The sequence below is a fragment of the Gopherus evgoodei genome, chromosome 2 (genome assembly GCF_007399415.2).
Source record: "Gopherus evgoodei ecotype Sinaloan lineage chromosome 2, rGopEvg1_v1.p, whole genome shotgun sequence".
Classification (NCBI taxonomy): Eukaryota; Metazoa; Chordata; order Testudines; family Testudinidae; genus Gopherus; species Gopherus evgoodei.
The window spans coordinates 147,407,971-147,425,794 of NC_044323.1; the positions used below are offsets into that span (position 1 = coordinate 147,407,971).

Consider the following 17,824-nt stretch of genomic DNA (forward strand, 5'->3'; position numbering starts at 1 on the left):
TCCCTTGACTGCCCCCCGGGACCCCACCCTCATCCAATCCCCCCACTCCCTGTCCCCTGACTGCTCCCCCGGGACCCCCTGCCCCTTACCATGCTGCTCAGCGCACCAGGACTGGCAGCCATAAGTAGCACATTCCTACGGGGAGCAATTTAATACACTACACTGGCCCTCCACACAGTCTCGGAACCCTGATGTGGCCCTCAGGCCAAAAAGTTTGCCCGCCCTGATTTAGTCCTCAATGGAGCCCACGATCTAGTCCAAGAGGTGAATATACACCTCTACCCCAATGTAACGCGACCCGATATAACATGAATTTGGATATAACAACGCGGTAAAGCAGCGCTCCGGCGGGGCAGGGCTGCGCACTCCAGCAGATCAAAGCAAGTTCGATAAAACACGGTTTCACCTATAATGCAGTAAGATTTGTTGACTCCTGAGGACAGCGTTATATCGGGGCAGAGGTGTAGCTGAACCCATGATAAAAGACCATAAATTTAACATCCTTGTAGGGGGGAAATGCCAAAGAAACCCATTGCAGTAGTATTTAACTTCAAAAAAGGGAACGACACAAAACTGAGGAAGCTAGTTAAACAGAAATTAAAAGGAACAGTCACAAGCCAGAAATGCATGCGAGCTGCATGGAGACTATTTAAAAACACCATAATAGAGGGCCAATGTACACCCTCAAATAAAATAAATGATAAGAGGACCAAAATGACGCCACCAGGGCTAAGCAGCAGAGTAAAAGAGGCAGATGCAGACAAAAGGGCATACTTTAAAAACTGAAAGTCAAATTCTACTAAGCAAAATACAAAAGCAGCATAAAAACTCTGGCAAGTCAAGTGTACAAGTATAAGAAGGCAGGCCAAGAAAGAATTTGAACAACTAGCTAAGGAGACACAAACTACCAGCAAGAAATGTTTAAAGTATATCAAAAGCAGAAAGCCTGCCTAGCAGTCAGTGGGGCCACTGGCCAACCGAGGTGCTAGAGGAACACTCAAGGAAGACATGGCCACTGTGGAGAAGCAGAATGAATGCTTTGCATGGGTCTTCACTGCAGAGAATATGCCGGGAGATCCCAACCTGAACCATTCTTTTTAGGTGACAAATCTGAGGAACTGTTCAAGAGGTGTCAGTAGAGGAGCTTTTGACCAAACTGATGAATTAAATAATAATAAATCACCAGGACCAGATGGTATCACCCAAGAGTTCTGAAGGAACTCAAATATGAAATTGCAGAACTACTAACTGGATCTGTGACCTATAGCTTAAATCAGCCTCTGGACTGGAGGGTAGCTCCTGTGACACCTATTTTTAAAAAAAATTCCAGAGGCGATCCTGGCAGTTACAACCCAGTCAGCCTAACCTCAGTACCAGGCAAATTGGCTGAAACTATAGTAAACTACAGAATTATCAGACTCAAGAGATAAACACGGTATGTTGGGGAAGAGTCAACATGGTTTTTGTAAAGGGAAATCATGCCTCACCAATTTGTTAAAATTCTTTGAGAGAGTCAATACGCATGTGGACAAGGGTGTATATCTGGACTTTCAGAAAGTCTTTGACAAGGTGTCACGGAGTCCCCGGGCGATGCTCTGGAACTGCTCCCCACAAAGCCAGTCAGGACTTTGGGGAGCCTCCTCTCCCATGGAGCAGACTGTCTTCAAGGCAAGCAGCTCACACGGCTTCACCTCCTAAGTCTCTCCTTGGAGCATTCAGCATATGCTCCTCCATGCACTTCCCACAGCAAGTCTGCCCAGGCGGGGTCCTGGGGAAGCCAGAGGGTCCTGCACGCACCCCTACTTCGCAGGCAGACATAACTCTCAGCCAGCCAGTAAAACAGACGTTTGTTAGATGAGAGGAGCACGGTCTAAAGCAGAGCTTGTAGGTACAGAGAACGAGACCCCTCAGCCGGGTCCATTCTGGGGCCCAGCGAGCCAGACAACTCCATCTGCCCTCACTTCCCATCCCCAGCCAGCTCCAAACTGAAACCCCCTACAGCCCCTCCTTTCTGGCCTTTGTCTCCTTTCCGGGCCAGAGGTCACCTGATCTCTTTGTTCACCTTTAGCTATTCCCTTGCAGGGGGGAAGGGCCCTGGCCATTTGTTGCCAGGATACAGAGTGTTGGCCATTTATGCTCGCTGGAGACTTAAGAAATGCATAGGGGAAACTGAGGCACCCACACACTATTCAGAGGAAACATTAAGAACATTCCCACTTCGTCACACAAGGTCCCTCACCAAAGGCTCTTAAACAAAGTAAACTGTCATGGGATAAGCAGGAAGGTTCTCTCATGGGTCAGTAACTGGTTAAAAGACAGGAAACAATAGTCAGTTTTCACAAAGGAGCAAGGTAAATTGCAGGGATCCCCAAGTATCCGTACTGGGACCTGTGCTGTTCAACATATTCGTAAGTGGTCTGGGAAAGGGGGTGAACAGTGAGATGGCAAAATTTGCAGACAGTTACTCAAGACTATTAAGTCCAAAGGTGACTGCAAAGAGCTACAAAAGAATTTCACAAAACAGGGTGACCGGGCGACAAAATGGCAGATTAAATTCAATGCTGACAAATGCAAAGTAATGTACATTGGAAAATATAAACTCAACTATACAAACAAAATGACAGGGTCTAAATTATCTGTTACCACTTAAAAAAAAAAAAAGACAGATCTTGGCATCATCATGGGCAGTTCTCTGAAAACATCTGCTCAGTGTGCAGCAGCAGTCAAAAAACCTAAGAGCATATTAGGAACCATTAGGAAAGAGAGAAAAATATTATAATGTCACTATATTTAGCCCTGGTGCGTCCACACCTTGAACACTGCATGCAGTTCTGGTTGCTTCATCTCAAAAATGGTATATTAGAAATAGAAAACACACAGAGAAGGGCAAGAAAAAATGATCTAAAAAATAAACAGGAGTCATATAAAATGGAAACTAGGACAGATTACAAAGGATGAATATAGACAAACAACATAGGAATGCAGGGACAAGATTAGAAAGGCAAAGGCACAAAATGAGCTCAAACTGGCTACGGGAATAAAGGGAAACAAGATGACTTTTTATCAATACATTAGAAGCAAGAGAAAGACCAAAGACAGGGTAGACCCACTGCTCAGTGAGGAGGGAGATACAGTAACAGGAAACTTGGAAATGGCAGAGATGCTTAATGACTTCTTTGTTTTGGTCTTCACCGAGAAGTCTGAAGGAATGTCTAACACAATGAATGCTTATGGGAAAGGGGTAGGTTTAGAAGAGAAAATAAAAAAAAGAACAAGTTAAAAATCTCTTAGAAAAGTTAGATACCTGAAAGTCACCAGGACCTGACGAAATGCATCCTAGAATACTCAAGGAGCTAACAGAGGAGGTATCTGAGCCTCTAGCTATTATCTTTGGAAAATCATGGGAGACGGGAGAGATTCCAGAAGACTGGAAAAGGGCAAATATAGTACCCATCTATAAAAAGGGAAATAAAAACAACCCAGGAAACTACACACCAGTTAGTTTAACTTCTGAGCCAGGGAAGATAATGGAGCAAGTAATTAAGGAAATCATCTGCAAATGCTTGGAAGGTGGTAAAGTGATAGGGAATAGCCAGCATGGATTTGTAAAGAACAAATCATGTCAAACCAATCTGACAGCTTTCTTTGATAGGATAATGAGTCTTGTGGATAAGGGAGAAGCGGTGGATGTGGTATACCTAGACTTTAGTAAGGCATTTGATACAGTCTCGCATGATATTCTTACCGATAAACTAGGCAAATACAACTTAGATGGGGCTACTATAAGGTGGGTGCATAACTGGCTGGATAACCGTACTCAGAGAGTAGTTATTAATGGCTCCCAATCCTGCTGGAAAGGTATAATGAGTGGGGTTCCGCAGGGGTCTGTTTTGGGACCTGCTCTGTTCAATACCTTCATCAATGACTTAGATATTGGCAAAGAAAGTACGCTCATTAAGTTTGCAGATGATACCAAACTGAGAGGGATAGCAACTGCTTTGGACGATAGGGTCAAAATTCAAAATGATCTGGACAAATTGGAGAAAAAGGTCTGAGGTAAACAGGATGAAGTTTAACAAAGACAAATGAGAAGTGCTCCACTTAGGAAGGAAAAATCAGTTTCACACATACAGAATGGGAAGAGACTGTCTAGGAAGGAGTACGGCAGAAAAGGATCTAGGGGTTATAGTGGACCACAAGCTAAATATGAGTCAATAGTGTGATGCTGTTGCAAAAAAAGCAAACGTGATTCTGGAATGTATTAACAGTTCTGTTGTGAGCAAGACACGAGAAGTCATTCTTCCCGCTCTACTCTGCGCTGGTCAGGCCTCAGCTGGAGTATTGTGTCCAGTTCCGGGCACCACATTTCAAGAAAGAGGTGGAGAAATTGGAGAGGGTCCAGAGAAGAGCAACAAGAATGATTAAAGGTCCAGAGAACATGACCTACGAACGAAGGCTGAAAGAATTGGGTTTGTTTAGTTTGGAAAAGAGAAGACTGAGAGGTGACGTGATAGCAGTTTTCAGGTATCTAAAAGGGTGTCATCAGGAGGAGACAGAAAACTTGTTCATCTTAGCCTCTAAGGATGGACCAAGAAGCAATGGGCTTAAACTGCAGCAAGGGAGATTTAGGCTGGACATTAGGAAAAAGTTCCTAACCGTCAGGGTGGTTAAACGCTGGAATAAACTGCCTAGGGAGGTTGTGGAATCTCCCTCTCTGGAGATATTTAAGAGTAGGTAAGATAAATGTCTATCAGGGATGGTCTAGACAGTATTTGGTTCTGCCATGAGGGCAGGGGACAGGACTCGATGATCTCTCGAGGTCCCTTCTAGTCCTAGAGTATATGAATCTATGAAAAACAATGAGGGGTAAGGAACAGCTTCCATACGAGCAGAGATGAAAAAGACTGGGACTGTTCAGCTTAGAAGAGATGACTAAGGGGGGCTGTGATAGAAGTCTATGAAATGATGAATGGTGTGAAGAGTATGAATAGGGAAGTGTTATTTACCCTGTCACGTAACACCAGAAGCAGGGGTCACTCAAAGAAATTAACAGGCAGCAAATTTAAAACAAAGAATGGAAGTACTTCCTCACACAACGCACAGTCAGCCTGTGGAACTTGTTACCAGGAGATGTTGTGAAGGTCAAAAGAAATATAACAGGGTTCAAGAGAAGATAAGTTCACGGGTGATAGGTCCATCAACAGCTATTAGCCAAGATGGTCAGAGACGCAACTCCATGTTCTGGGCATCCCATAGCCTTTGACTGCCAGAAGCTGGGACTGGATGATGGGAATGGATCATTCAATAATTGCCCTGTTCTGTTCATTCCCTCTGAAGCACCTGGCACTGGCCACTGGGCTAGATGGACCATGGGTCTGACCCAGCCTGGCCATTCTTGTAAGTTTGTGACAGAGCCAGGAATTGAACCTGGCTCTCCTTAGCGCCAGGCTAGTGACCTGACCACTGGGCAATCCAGCCACCCTTTGAGCAGTACAGATGAGAGGCGCTAAGCATTACTTTGAGCTCCACTTTCTAAATACAGGCTGCCCTTCCCATTGCCATTCCATGCCTCCAGACACACAGGGCTGCTGGAGGCCCCTCTGTGGGCAGGGACTCAAACACTGCCTGCCTGAGAAGTTTATCACCCCCACACCTTTGTTCTACCACATCATTTATCACATGAAGTTATTACTGACTTGCTGACCAGAGCCTGTGGGCTGCCGCTGCATCCCAGAGTTCAACAGCACTGTCTGTATCATGGGTATGTGCACTAGAGCCACAGGAACATGGCCATCAGCACTGATGTGACAGCAAACTCCCACATGTCCCATCATTGCACCACTGGGTCAGCACTTACCGTATGCGATGAATGACTCATCACACATACAGCCCTCCTTCCCCGCACAGGGACCACCACTTCCTTCCCTGAGGTGCTCAGCCTGTGCTAGAGGAGATGATGCTAGAGCAGCTGCAGCACAAACAAGTTTTCTTTAAATAGCTCTGCAACAGCAACTCACATCTGCCATGTTGTGCAGAGACCTGGGACATCTGAAAAGCCAGGCAAAGCTCGTACGGCCCTACGCTGGCAGGAGAGATCACCTGGGCAGGTAGAATGAGTTGCCCCATACAGTGGAATAGACAGCAGTGCACTCACCTGGATATAGGCCTCTGAGAGCGTTATCATCTGGGGCAGGATATCAGTCACCTGTAAGTCTTGCAGTTCATACCACTTGCCCGTGCCCTGCCAAAAGCCAATGCAAAAGGGTGAGGAGAGTTGTGACAGCAGGTCTTACCGTGGCGCTAGTTCTGACACACCGGGCTCCAGACATCCACTCTGCCCAGCCTGTTACTTTGAGCCATTGTCTGGCCTCGCCATGCAACAGAGCAAAGCAGGAAATTCATCCCCAGCTCCCCGAGCAATCATCCACATGGGCACAAAGCAATGAGCACAGAAGCCCAGCGGCGGGCGCACTGCTTTCCCAGCACATCTCATCAGGATGTGTCTGGGCTGGGGGAGCAGGTTACAGCCAGCTGCTACCTGAGCTCACTTGTGGGGCTATTCAGGGAGCAGAGCTTCTTGGGCAACCCCCAAGTGCTGCCCTCGGCTGCTGTGCAGGCTGGAGAACGAACCGGGGAGGGCTCCTCAGCTCCCTGCTAGAGCAGCTGCAAGGGATCAGCCTTGGGCAGCGAGCTAGCATCAGCAATCCTCTGCGTGGGCTAAATCCTTAGAGACTAGAGCAGTCACGCCTCAAGGGAACACTGCAAGCCACTGGGCTAGCAGGGACTAGGGGTGCTGTGCATGCTGCTCCAGCCCCCACGCTGCCGGCAGACACTGAACCCCACCCCTTCGCTCACGCACATGATGCAGCACGTGAATTCTGTAGGAGCCCTCGGTGGGTTTCCCATCATGCACAATGTTGGCGATGAGGTCGTAGGTGGTGTTCTTGTGCACAGCCTGCACTTCCTCAGACAGGTACTCCCGGAGATCCACGTTCCTGAAGCAGGAGGAACAGCAGCATTGTGAGCACAAGGGGCAAGTTGCACTAGGCCTGAAAAGGCAGGGAGTTCCAGTGTGCCCCTGTATGTTGCATGCTGATGCCCCGGGGGCCAGAGCAGGGGGCCAGCTCCTTAGCTAGCTGCGATTGCTGTCACCAATCGTCAGGCCCCACACATGTAAATCAGAACAAGGCACCCTGCTATTATGGCTGAGCTGTCTCATCTATTGCCATGCAAGACTGGATCACCAGCACCACAGAAGACAACCCGCCACTGCACTAGACCAAGGAGGGAAGACATGCTCTGGCCAAGACAGTCTGCACAGTTCAGTTGGAAGCTGCAGAGATCATTTTTAATACTCAAAGCAAAAGAGAAAGACGACTTTACTGGCCACCAGACAAGGGCAGTAGCTAAATGTCACATTCCCCGTTTGTCATAACCGGATGTGTTGTGCCACCCCTGCCCTAGCACCCATTCAAAAAGGGAGTTCCACCCCGGGGGCTGTATAAGGTCATCTCCACACTGACACACAACATGCCGGCCTACAAGCTCCAGGTGCAGAACAGCCGACTGCACGTGGCACTGCAGCCACAGCGGACCCAAACGAGACCTCACAAGGCTGAGCTCCATTGGTGTCTGTATCGACAGTGCCCCCGAGCACCTCACAGAGTGCTGAGGTCATCCTCACTAGATCTCTTGGGGGTGATCCTTCTCTGCCTCCTTTTTACAGATGAGAAAACTGAGGCACGACGAGGCAGGGATTTGCCCAGGGTCTCACAGGGAGTTTGTGGCAGAGCCAGGAACTGATCTCAGGTCTCCGGAGTCCCAGTCCTATGTTTACCCACAAGCCCCTCCTTCCATGACAACCCAGTGCTTAGTATCAGCACAGGACTGCATGGTCTGTACAAGGGGGGTGTCTGCAAAACAGGGCTGTTTGCTGGGGTCGAGTGTCCATGTAAGTATTAACGTATCAAAGGAGTAGCCGTGTTAGTCTGGATCTGTAAAAAGCGACCGTCCTGTGGCACCTTACAGATGAACAGACGTATTGGAGCATAAGCTTTCATAAGTGAATGCCCACTTGGGCAGACAACATCTGTTAGTCTATAAGGTGCCACAGGACTCTGTCGCATGTAAGTAGTGTGTTTCTAGCCAAATCGGCCTAGCTGCCAACCAACGCCTGGAGGGAATCCTTAGAGGAACAGGGAGCACCCAACCAATATATCCCACAAGGGTGCAATCTCCATCAGCTCCTGGCAGTGCCATTCAGGCGCCAGCGCCCATCTGCTGCCACTTGGAGACAGGCTGCATTGGGTCTCATCCACTGCAGACAAACTCTGTTCTCAGAGCGAGTGCAAGAAGCTCTCCCTAGAAAGCACAGCCGGAGCTCAGCCCCCCAGCCGGGCCCAGGTGGTACCTACGTGATGGGGAAGTTGACGATGGTGGGGTTCTTCTCCACAAAGAAGTTGTTCTTGGTGAACCGCTTGATGCAGAAGATGAGGTAGGGAGGCAGCTTGGTCAGCTGGAAGCGCTTGAGGAAATTCTCCTTGTAGGTTTTATACTCCTGGAGCAAGGACAGAGACACAAAACCCTCAGCAACCAGAGACCCACACATGACCAGGGAAGAGGCACCCACACGGATAGGAGAGCACACCAGCCCTCGCTCTGCCCTGCCAGCGCCAACAACGCTGCCTTAGCAGACTTGTGGCTGCCCCCCAAACACAAGCAGCGCTGCAGAGCAGGAGAGTCTAACAGAGACAGGCGGCAGGGAAGTGTGCCTCTAGAGGCAGGAGGGCAGCAGTGCAGGAGAGTCAGGGAAGGGGCGAAGTTACCTTCTCAGTGATGCCGTTGAACTTGGCCAGGATGTTGAAGAGCGGTACCTGGGGGATGATCAGCTGCTCCTTCTCGTCCTTGTACAGCGGGGCAGTGGGGAGGTCGAGGGTCAGGTACATGAAGGTGGATTCCACCATTGTCTCCTGGTACTCATCGTTTTGCAGCAGCTGCTCCTTCTCCTCTGCTGGCTGAGAAGAGGTGGGGACACAACCACCTGGGTTAGCACAGCAAAGCACCACGGGAAGGACAGATCTAACCCACACATTTTGGGAGATGGGGCCCAGAGTTAATTCAGTGTGCACTGCTTAGAGCTAGCCATAGTACAAGTTCCCTCTCAGGATCCACTGTCATCTCAGCCCCAACCTGCATCGTCTTCCATTGCAATCTTCAGCAGCTACTATGAAAAGACTAACCCTGCTACACTGTATGAGGACATTGGCCCTAATTCTGCAAGAAAACCCACAGGGCTTTGCCTGCATGACTTTCCTGGTAGGATGAAGGCCTTGGTGAGGGGGAGCTTTGGAACTGAACCAATTTCGCTAGAATAACTCCAGCTTTGACGCCTAGCTCTGCAGCAGGTGAGGGACTGGGACATCTTTGCACCACCAGCCCCACCACAAAACCAGATCTGCTGCGCAGCCTCACGTGTTCATCTCACATCAGCCAGCTCCATTTGTGAACTGTCTTTCTACAGCGTTTGCAGCTGTTGCTGCTTCCCCAGCGTAAGGAAACCTATGATCTGAAACTGAGACACCAGAAATCGCAACACACAGAGTTCATCTACATAGGCACCAAACCAAGCCCAGCTGCCAAAGACAGCTCATGGTCTCTTCGAATTGAATAGGAAATTCAAATGACATTGTGTCTCAGAAAGGCCTGTGCCCCTCCCACTCCAGCAGCCCTGCAGGCTACACAGCTTGCTCTGTAGATCTGTAGCTGCAGCTTTTAGTTTTGGCTTGTGACCCAATGTTTCCCCTGAGAAGTTGGCCTGTTGTACAATCAATCTCCATGGTGGCTTTTTCAGGGGATGCATGGGTCAGAACTGTGACTGGAACCTCAGGGTCTGTAGCACTTCAGAGATAAAAACTGTCTCTCATCTATTTAGACTGCAGGGACTGTCTTACTATTTGTCTGTGAAGTGCCCAGCAAACGGGGGCCTGATCTCAGCTGGGGGCCTCTGAAAGCCACTGCAATACAAATAAATAATAATGTCACCCCATGTTGAATAGAACACACCATATTTGTAATGTGAAAGTTTCCAGCACCGTTGAGGAGTAAAAGTGCCTCCTGTACCCTTAAATGGACAATCCTGCAGGTGAGGCTAGTTTAGGACAGATGCATTAAGTTTTGGCACCATCTAGTGGCAATACTGTGTAGTGCCCCCCAAATGGAAACGGAAAGTCCACAAGATCAAAAAGGAAGCAACTTAATAGCTGAGCAAATCATTCCCAGAGGACTCACCATCTATTACCCTCTGGCCCCTACACACAACTCCAAATATGCTGACCAACTCTGCAGAAGGACTTCAGAAAAACTGGGGAACTCTCTGGCACCTTATGTACTCTGGAAGGGGCTACCTCAAACCAGGAATCACCACATTCTCCCACATACTAGAAGGAAAAAAAATCAGGAACCTAGAGATTATGCAAGAAACCCAAAACAACTATCAAAAACCCCGAGGACAGCCATCCAAAACTAAAAGTGGAACCAATCACAACTCCACAACTCACAGAGCACTTCCTCTTGGAGAAACCATAGAACCAAGACCCAAGTGGACACTATGTGACGCCCCAACATCATCAATTTATCAAGACTACCCCTAACTGGAGCTGAATTATCTGTACTTTCCAAGGGACTGAACTTGTCCCCGCCACGGAACCTGACAGCGTACTAACACATGGCGAGCTAGAAGAATTCTTTCGCTGACTCCATCTCAAAGAATTCTTCCACACACACCACCACCACCCCACACAATTACTAGGTCCCCACTGACAGTCATACACAAAATAATCATCTGACTGGACATCCCAGAACAGATGAAACCACACACTTGATCATTAATTGCTTCAGGAAGTTCACTGTGAAATCCTTAAACATCACATCCACCACTATTGCTCGACTATCACTCCACTAAGCTATACAGTCTCTGAAACCCAGCCTCCAGGTAGTGATCAGACCAGCAGACAAAGGGAGTGCCATCACAGTCCTCCACCATGACAACTATGTTAATGAGGACAAGCAACTCTCTACCACCCGCTGCTATAAAGAACTCAAAGACAACCCCACATCACAGTTCAGTCAGGAATTGAAGGATACTATCAAATCCTTCCCCAAACAACTTCAAGAAAAACTCTTCAACCTCATCCCCCTCGAACCCGCCCAAGGGACCTTCTACCTGCTTCCCAAGATACACACAAACAAGAGGACTCAGGCAGACTCATCGTATCTGGCCACAGCACTCTAACTGAAGGGATATCAGTACTCCCAGAAACCATCCTCAAACCACTCAACACGCAAAGGGCCTGCTTCCTCCTGGACACAACCAACTTCCTCCAGGAACTCTGCAACACTAACCACTTCCCTCAGAATACCACCCTTGCCACCATGGATGTCACCTCCTTATACACCAACATTGCTCCTAATGACAGCATCACGGCCTGCCTCCAGTATCTACAATGGACAACTCATCCCTTTCACCCTCACCCATAACAACTTTACATCAGCAACACTTTGTCCAAAGACCATGGGAACAGTCACGGGTCCTAGGATAGCTCCCCAGTATGCCAGCCTCTTCAGGGGCCCTCAGAAATTTCCACCACAACTACAACAACCACCACCACCCCCCGTACATTACTCTCTCTATCTGGAAAACTCCCAGCATCAACTTCAACAACATAGCCTTACACACAATATACACAAGATCACCACGCTGGCCTTCAAACAACCTCCCAACCTTGCCAAGGTCATCAACAGAAACAAGCTCCCCACAAAGCAGGCCCCACAAACGCAAAGTAGCACCAGACCCTGTTAGAACAGATGCAAAACCTGCAGACATATCTCCACTGCTACGATGATCAATACTCCCCACAACACACCACTCAAGATCCATGAGTCCTACACATGCCTGTCACAACATGTGGTGTCCGCAGCCAGTGCACTAAATGCCCCAACAACTGTGTGAGTGAAAACAATGAAATCACTGCGCTCTCCAATGAACTCACACAGAAAAGTGATAAAAGACAAAAACACTATCACTCATGGGCAAACACTTTTCACAAAGCGATCACTCCCTGTCTGACCTCCCAGTCCCCATCCTCAAAAGGAAATCTGCACAGCACCTTCAAATAACGAGCCAGACAGCGTTCATAATTTTGCTAGATACTAAAAATCATGGACTTCAGAAAGACACTGGATTTCTGGCTAATTACAACAATCTGTATAACCCATTGTAGTGAGGCAGTGTGGCTCACCGCCACCCTGGAGGGGGAAGAGCCCATCTGGAGGCCGGAGTTGGTGGAGCTAGGGAGCTCTGAGCCTGCCCCTCAGAGGGTCAGGAGGCGATCCAGAAGTATAAAGGCTGGCCCTCAGAGGGCTCCAGCTGCTGCAGAAGCCAAACGCCTCCAGCCTAGCCCATGACTGGGAAAACCCCGCAGCCTAAGGTGGCCGCCAGGACTGGCTGGGCCTGCCCTGCGCCCACTACCCATAGGAGTTGCCAGGCCTGCCCTGTGCCCGCTACCCGGAGGAGTAGCCAGGCCTGCTGCTCGTCGAGGAACTTATGGTGCTGGACCACCAGAGGATAACACCCTGACCCAGGTACTACCCGAGGGGGAATTTGGAAGTAGCCTGCGGGCAGCCAACCCTAGTCTGGCTGCAGCACTGCCAGAGCCCATGTCAGTATGTTGCAGCCAGGATCCCCACAATTAAGCAGCGGGTCTTCTGCCGCTGCTAGGGCCCTGGACTGGGATGCAGTGGAGTGGGAGGGCCTGTGTCCCCCCTGCCACCCAACTCGGGGGTGGCCATCTCCCCCCACCCCAGGCCTGAGGAGCCGTGGGCCTATTGTTATTGCCTGTGGGCCTGAGCCCCTGATTCATTGTGGCCCTGCCCAGACCTAGGCCTGGGCTTCCTATTGCTTATACTGCCACTGCTCAGCCCTGCCTGAGGGCCTGAGCTCTGACTCTGCACTGCCACACCCTGACCTAGGGCCTGGGCTCCGCACTGTTTGTACTGCTACCGCTCAGCCCTGCCTGAGGGCCTGAGCTCTGACTCTGCACCGCCACGCCCTGACCTAGGGCCTGGGCTCCGCACTGTTTGTACTGCTACCGCTCAGCCCTGCCTGAGCGCCTGAGCTCTGACTCTGCACCGCCACGCCCTGACCTAGGGCCTGGGCTCCGCACTGTTTGTACTGCTACTGCTCAGCACTGCCTGAGGGCCTGAGCCCGTGACTCACTGTTGCCCACCCTGACCCAGGGCCTAGGCTTATGGTGTTTATTTCAATTACCGCAAGGGCTGCCGAGGGAGACCCCCACGGACAAATTAATTCCCCCAAACGACTCTGTGTAGTGAGCTGGTGTGGATCCCCACTGCCCCGGAGAGGGTTGAGCCCCGGTTAACCCTTGTACACCCACTAACCCCCCTTTTTTGTCCTATGACTGTCCATTTCACCTTGAATGGTCTCTTACGTGTTACTTCTTATGCTAAACAACCAGGTCCACCTTGTATTTAGCTGTGACACTAAGTACCCTAAGAGCTCTGTATAAGCTAAAAAGCTCATCTCTTTCACCAGCAGAAGTTGGTCCATGGAAGATATGACCTCACTCACTCTGTCTCTCTAGTGCCTCTAAGCAACTTCAGTCACCTATGCTCCCATTCCAGTAGACCTGTGGTGGCACAAGAAAGGGTCGCAGACTTGATAGGTCTGCCCTGATCCTGTACTACAACAGTCTTGGATAACAAGCCTTCATTGCTTGACATTTCTTTCACTAGCTCTGCGATGGGCAATGCAGACACAAGGGTAACAGGGTTGGGGGAGGTGATCTGCTGTCACTGTAGATCCTCTAAGTGCATCTGCAGCCTCCACTAGAATTTCCTATAGCAGTGTGTCGCATGTCTAGAAAGGGTTAAACATCCTGCAAAATAAATAACCCTCTAAAGACATGTGAGGAGAGAATGTTTGTGTATTTACATATGAATGAGTATGCAACCAACAGTCCTTGTCTATGCTGTATTCTGATAATTCAGAGAGCAAAAGAACATCCTAGCATTTAAATAAATTGTAAACACGGGATCTCTCAGTATTCATCTCTCTTTGAGATGTATAGCAAATGATCTGTGAATGGTGGAAGAACTCCAACCTGTCAAAAGACATGAAATTGTATAAAAGATCCTTGGGTCCTGATTCTGTCATCTCAGATCTGCTTAGGCTTCATCAGGGGAAGTTTGAGTCGCAAGACTGAGGTCCCAGTTATGCTGGTACGCCCCGAATACGATATTTGGACATTGGACTATGACTATGAACTATTTCTGAAAACTCTTTGCAACTACAAAGATGGTGAGCCATCTCTGCTATGAATCTGCACCTCAGTGAACTAAACTCATGTCTGTATGTAAATTGATCTTTTAATCATACTCTTGTTTAATAAATTTTTAGTTTAGTTAATAAGAATCGGATGTAGCGTGTATTTGGGTAAGATCTCAAACATTCAATAACCTGGGAGGCAACGTGTCCGATCCTTTGGGATTGGTAGAACCTTTTCTTTTATATGATGAAATAAGATTTACAGAAATTTTCATCATATTTGACGTGAGTACCTGGATGGAGGCCTGAGGCTGGATCACTTTAAGGGAACTGCATTGTCTGGACTGCTGAGTAACCAGTAAGGTAAGAAAGAAGCTGTTTTATGCTGGCTTTGTGAATCTAAGTATTGGAATATCCACCAGCTTTATGGGGATTGTCTGCCCCATTCTTTGCAGTTCACCCTAATTGAGTGGCCATAGCTGGCCCCCACTGGGACCTCAGTCACAAGCAGTAACACCCAAAAACTGTACTGCAACAGGCCTGCTGGGGTGTGCACGTATGGCACGCCCCCCTTCCCCCAATGCAACCATGAGATCTGCTGCTACTGGACGTTCCAAGTTTGAAGGATGGGCAGAACCCCAGAGAGGTTGCAGCCAAGTGAACTCACCAGGTCAGGGTGTGGAAGCTTTTTGGTAAAGATCCGCATGGAGCCTTGGAACACATCGGTCACAATGGCTGTGAAAACACACACACAGACAGACCAAAGAACTGTTACCAGTGACCAAGTAGAGCTCTGAACGAGAAGGCTCTGGTCTGAAAGCTATTTGTGGTGCATCCCAGTTGCTGGGGCAGTGCAAGTTCCCAAGACAGGAACCTCCTGTGACCAGCACATTCAGAAACAGCATGTTTAGAGGAACATGTGAAATGTACAAGAGCTGCACAGGAAACAGATTGTTGGACATAGTTTTCTTGTCCTGGGTTTCTTGCCTTGACTGCTACACTGTACTGAACATTTAGGGAAGAGAATGCTGAGGAAGCGTGTGGCTAACAGACAGGTGCCATGGTGTGATCCACTGGCTGCGCTGCTGAAATCACCAAGATTACTTTAGGACTCTGAAGTAAAGAAGCCAGCACCTGCAGCTGGAATCTGTACGGGGAAAAGGTGATTTAACCAGGGTTAAGAGCTCAGCAGCTCCATCTGAAGTGGGAGGAATCCTAACCTGGAGAGATGAGACAAAGGGCCAAGCTGGGGAAGTCTTTCCTCTGGTAGGAGTTTTGTGGGGGCTGGTGGAGGGGAGGTGGGTGGGGTATTGAATACAAAGTCTGAGGAAAGAGGATGTGCTAGAAACCCCACTTAGTTACCACAGATGTGATTTTTATTGTCTGGATTTAGTTACTTCAAAGCTTATTTTTGAAAATTTGGCTCATTTCGGACTCTTTACAATTGTCATATATTCACAAGTTAATTGGAATATGAGACAATATCTCTTCTCCTTTTACATTGTGGCTGCTGTTTGAAACAAGCATTGGGAGTGCACGGGAAACTCACTTGCCTTTGAAACAAACTAAGTATCTTAGGAGGAAACTGGTGGGGGGAGGGGGGGGGGGAAGAGGCCTTAGCTGAGAGGTTTTTTTTTTCTTTTTTAACAAGCAAACTAAAATTGTTAACTTCATGGACACCTATTCTCACATCAGCACATGCTAGGCCAAACATGAATTAACACCCGTTAAACAAGCAGCAGTCGCAGAAACATCATCATTTCCCCAACTTACTCTTTTTCTTCTTCTTTGTCCCACCGAGAGCAGAGTGCAAGGCATTTAGAAACCAGGAGAGGAAGTCAACGCCATCACCTGAAGACAGGGAGACATTGAGGAAAATGAGTCAGGGCAACAAAGCAAGAGAGGAAACCAACACTGAAGGAGTTTACACAGATCCAGTGAGTTAAACTGCTCCCCCCACCAGTCTGTCATCTGGCACCTCTTGATGTCAATCACAATGAAAAGCATTTAATTCTCTGCTGGTTCAACCTCCTACTGCTGCTCCATAAGGAACCTGGTGTGCCCTGACCATGGCCCATCATGCTGGTCTGTATTATCTCACTGTTTCCTCATGCTTCCCTGTCTGCCTGTACCCACCTGCTGTCTCCTGTCCCATACTTATTTGTAAGGCCTTTGTGGGCAGGGACCATCTTTTTGTTCTATGTCTGCATAGCACCTCAGATGAAGGACTGGTCCATGACTTAGGTGCTATTGCAGTACATGTAAATACCCTGGAGTAGTTGGGGCTGGGAGTGTCACAGAGGTGGCTACTCTCAGCATTCAGACGGCACAGAATGTCAGTTTCACACTCAGAAGAGAATCACATTAGAATCCAAGTGGAGGAAATCCAAAGAGAAAATCAAAATATGACTTAAAGTCCATTGCTTCACAAACCTTGAGGGCTAGGAACGAAAGCTTTATACAAGGCAGGAAGAGGGGATTGCAAGTGGTAAAAAGCATTCATTTTCAACCCTGCAGTTTTGCAAGAAATTAGGTCTCTCGTCCATCGCAGGCCCACTGATCTAGCATTGTTCTCATCGCAGCCCAGGCACAAACACAGACTGCCAAGGACCTCAGACTAGCGTGAGCATGATCTCTGCTTTCTCTTCTGCAGTGTCACACTGCAGATAATGCATGAAATCCGCTTCCCAGTGCAACCCACCGTCCCAGTGTGCTAACTGATGCTCCAGGCCACCATGTTTTGGGGCTCTGCTGCATGGCTGAAGGAAAAGAGCGTGCTAAATATGTCCCTTGGTCTCACCTTGCTTGGTAATCTGGAAGGTCTTCTTACTGCACAGGACCACAGCCTGCAGCATTTCATGGGGAGAGACGTGAGCCTTGAAATTTCGGGGGTTCCACAGCTTCCTCATCAGCTCTCCAAATCTCTGAACAAGCAGGAACATGATGTCTCCCGGTGGGCGCTTGATGTTCTTGTAGTTCTCCTCCTCCAGGAAGTAGTTCCGCAGAGGTGGGACGTTAGACAGGGCCTGGGCACAGACATTCAAAGGTCAGTGGCAAAGCGAGCACTCAGCCCAATACGCCCACTGGCAGGCAGCAGGTTCAGAGCTCTCCCAACCTCCAGCCTGATTTGATTCCAAGCACATGAAGACTAATTAAGTATAAGCCGATAAACTGATTGTGCTTCCTGTGGAAACATGATGCAGGTGAAGGATTCCCTTGTACTCCCCCACAGGACACAAGGATAAGGGGCAGAGAAAATCTACAGAGATTCAAATTCTCATGCAAGATAATTTAATATTCTGGCTCTATATACAGGGATCTAGATCAATGGTAACTTTGGACAACATGAATAAATAAGAGGACGTTGCTGATCTTTTTGCCATATTTTGTTGTAGGAATAATTTATTAATTTCAGTATCTGATGATACAGTTAAATTAAAAGGGCAGAAAAGGCCACTTGCAATTATTGTAAAAGCATGGCCC

The 17,824-nt window shown here is 48.5% G+C and overlaps 1 protein-coding gene across 1 annotated transcript in view; it reads right to left on the bottom strand.

Annotated features, from left to right (window-relative positions):
* Positions 1–17,824, bottom strand: part of USP39 (ubiquitin specific peptidase 39) — a gene marked incomplete at its 5' end in the record, with an annotated part of 29,408 nt that overhangs the window by 1,984 nt on the left and 9,600 nt on the right. The window contains 7 exons of the mRNA XM_030549412.1: positions 6,155–6,241; positions 6,860–6,995; positions 8,415–8,557; positions 8,826–9,014; positions 15,009–15,076; positions 16,115–16,192; positions 17,142–17,367. Coding sequence (XP_030405272.1) covers positions 6,155–6,241; positions 6,860–6,995; positions 8,415–8,557; positions 8,826–9,014; positions 15,009–15,076; positions 16,115–16,192; positions 17,142–17,367 — 927 coding nt within the window. The remainder of the gene's footprint in view (positions 1–6,154; positions 6,242–6,859; positions 6,996–8,414; positions 8,558–8,825; positions 9,015–15,008; positions 15,077–16,114; positions 16,193–17,141; positions 17,368–17,824) is intronic.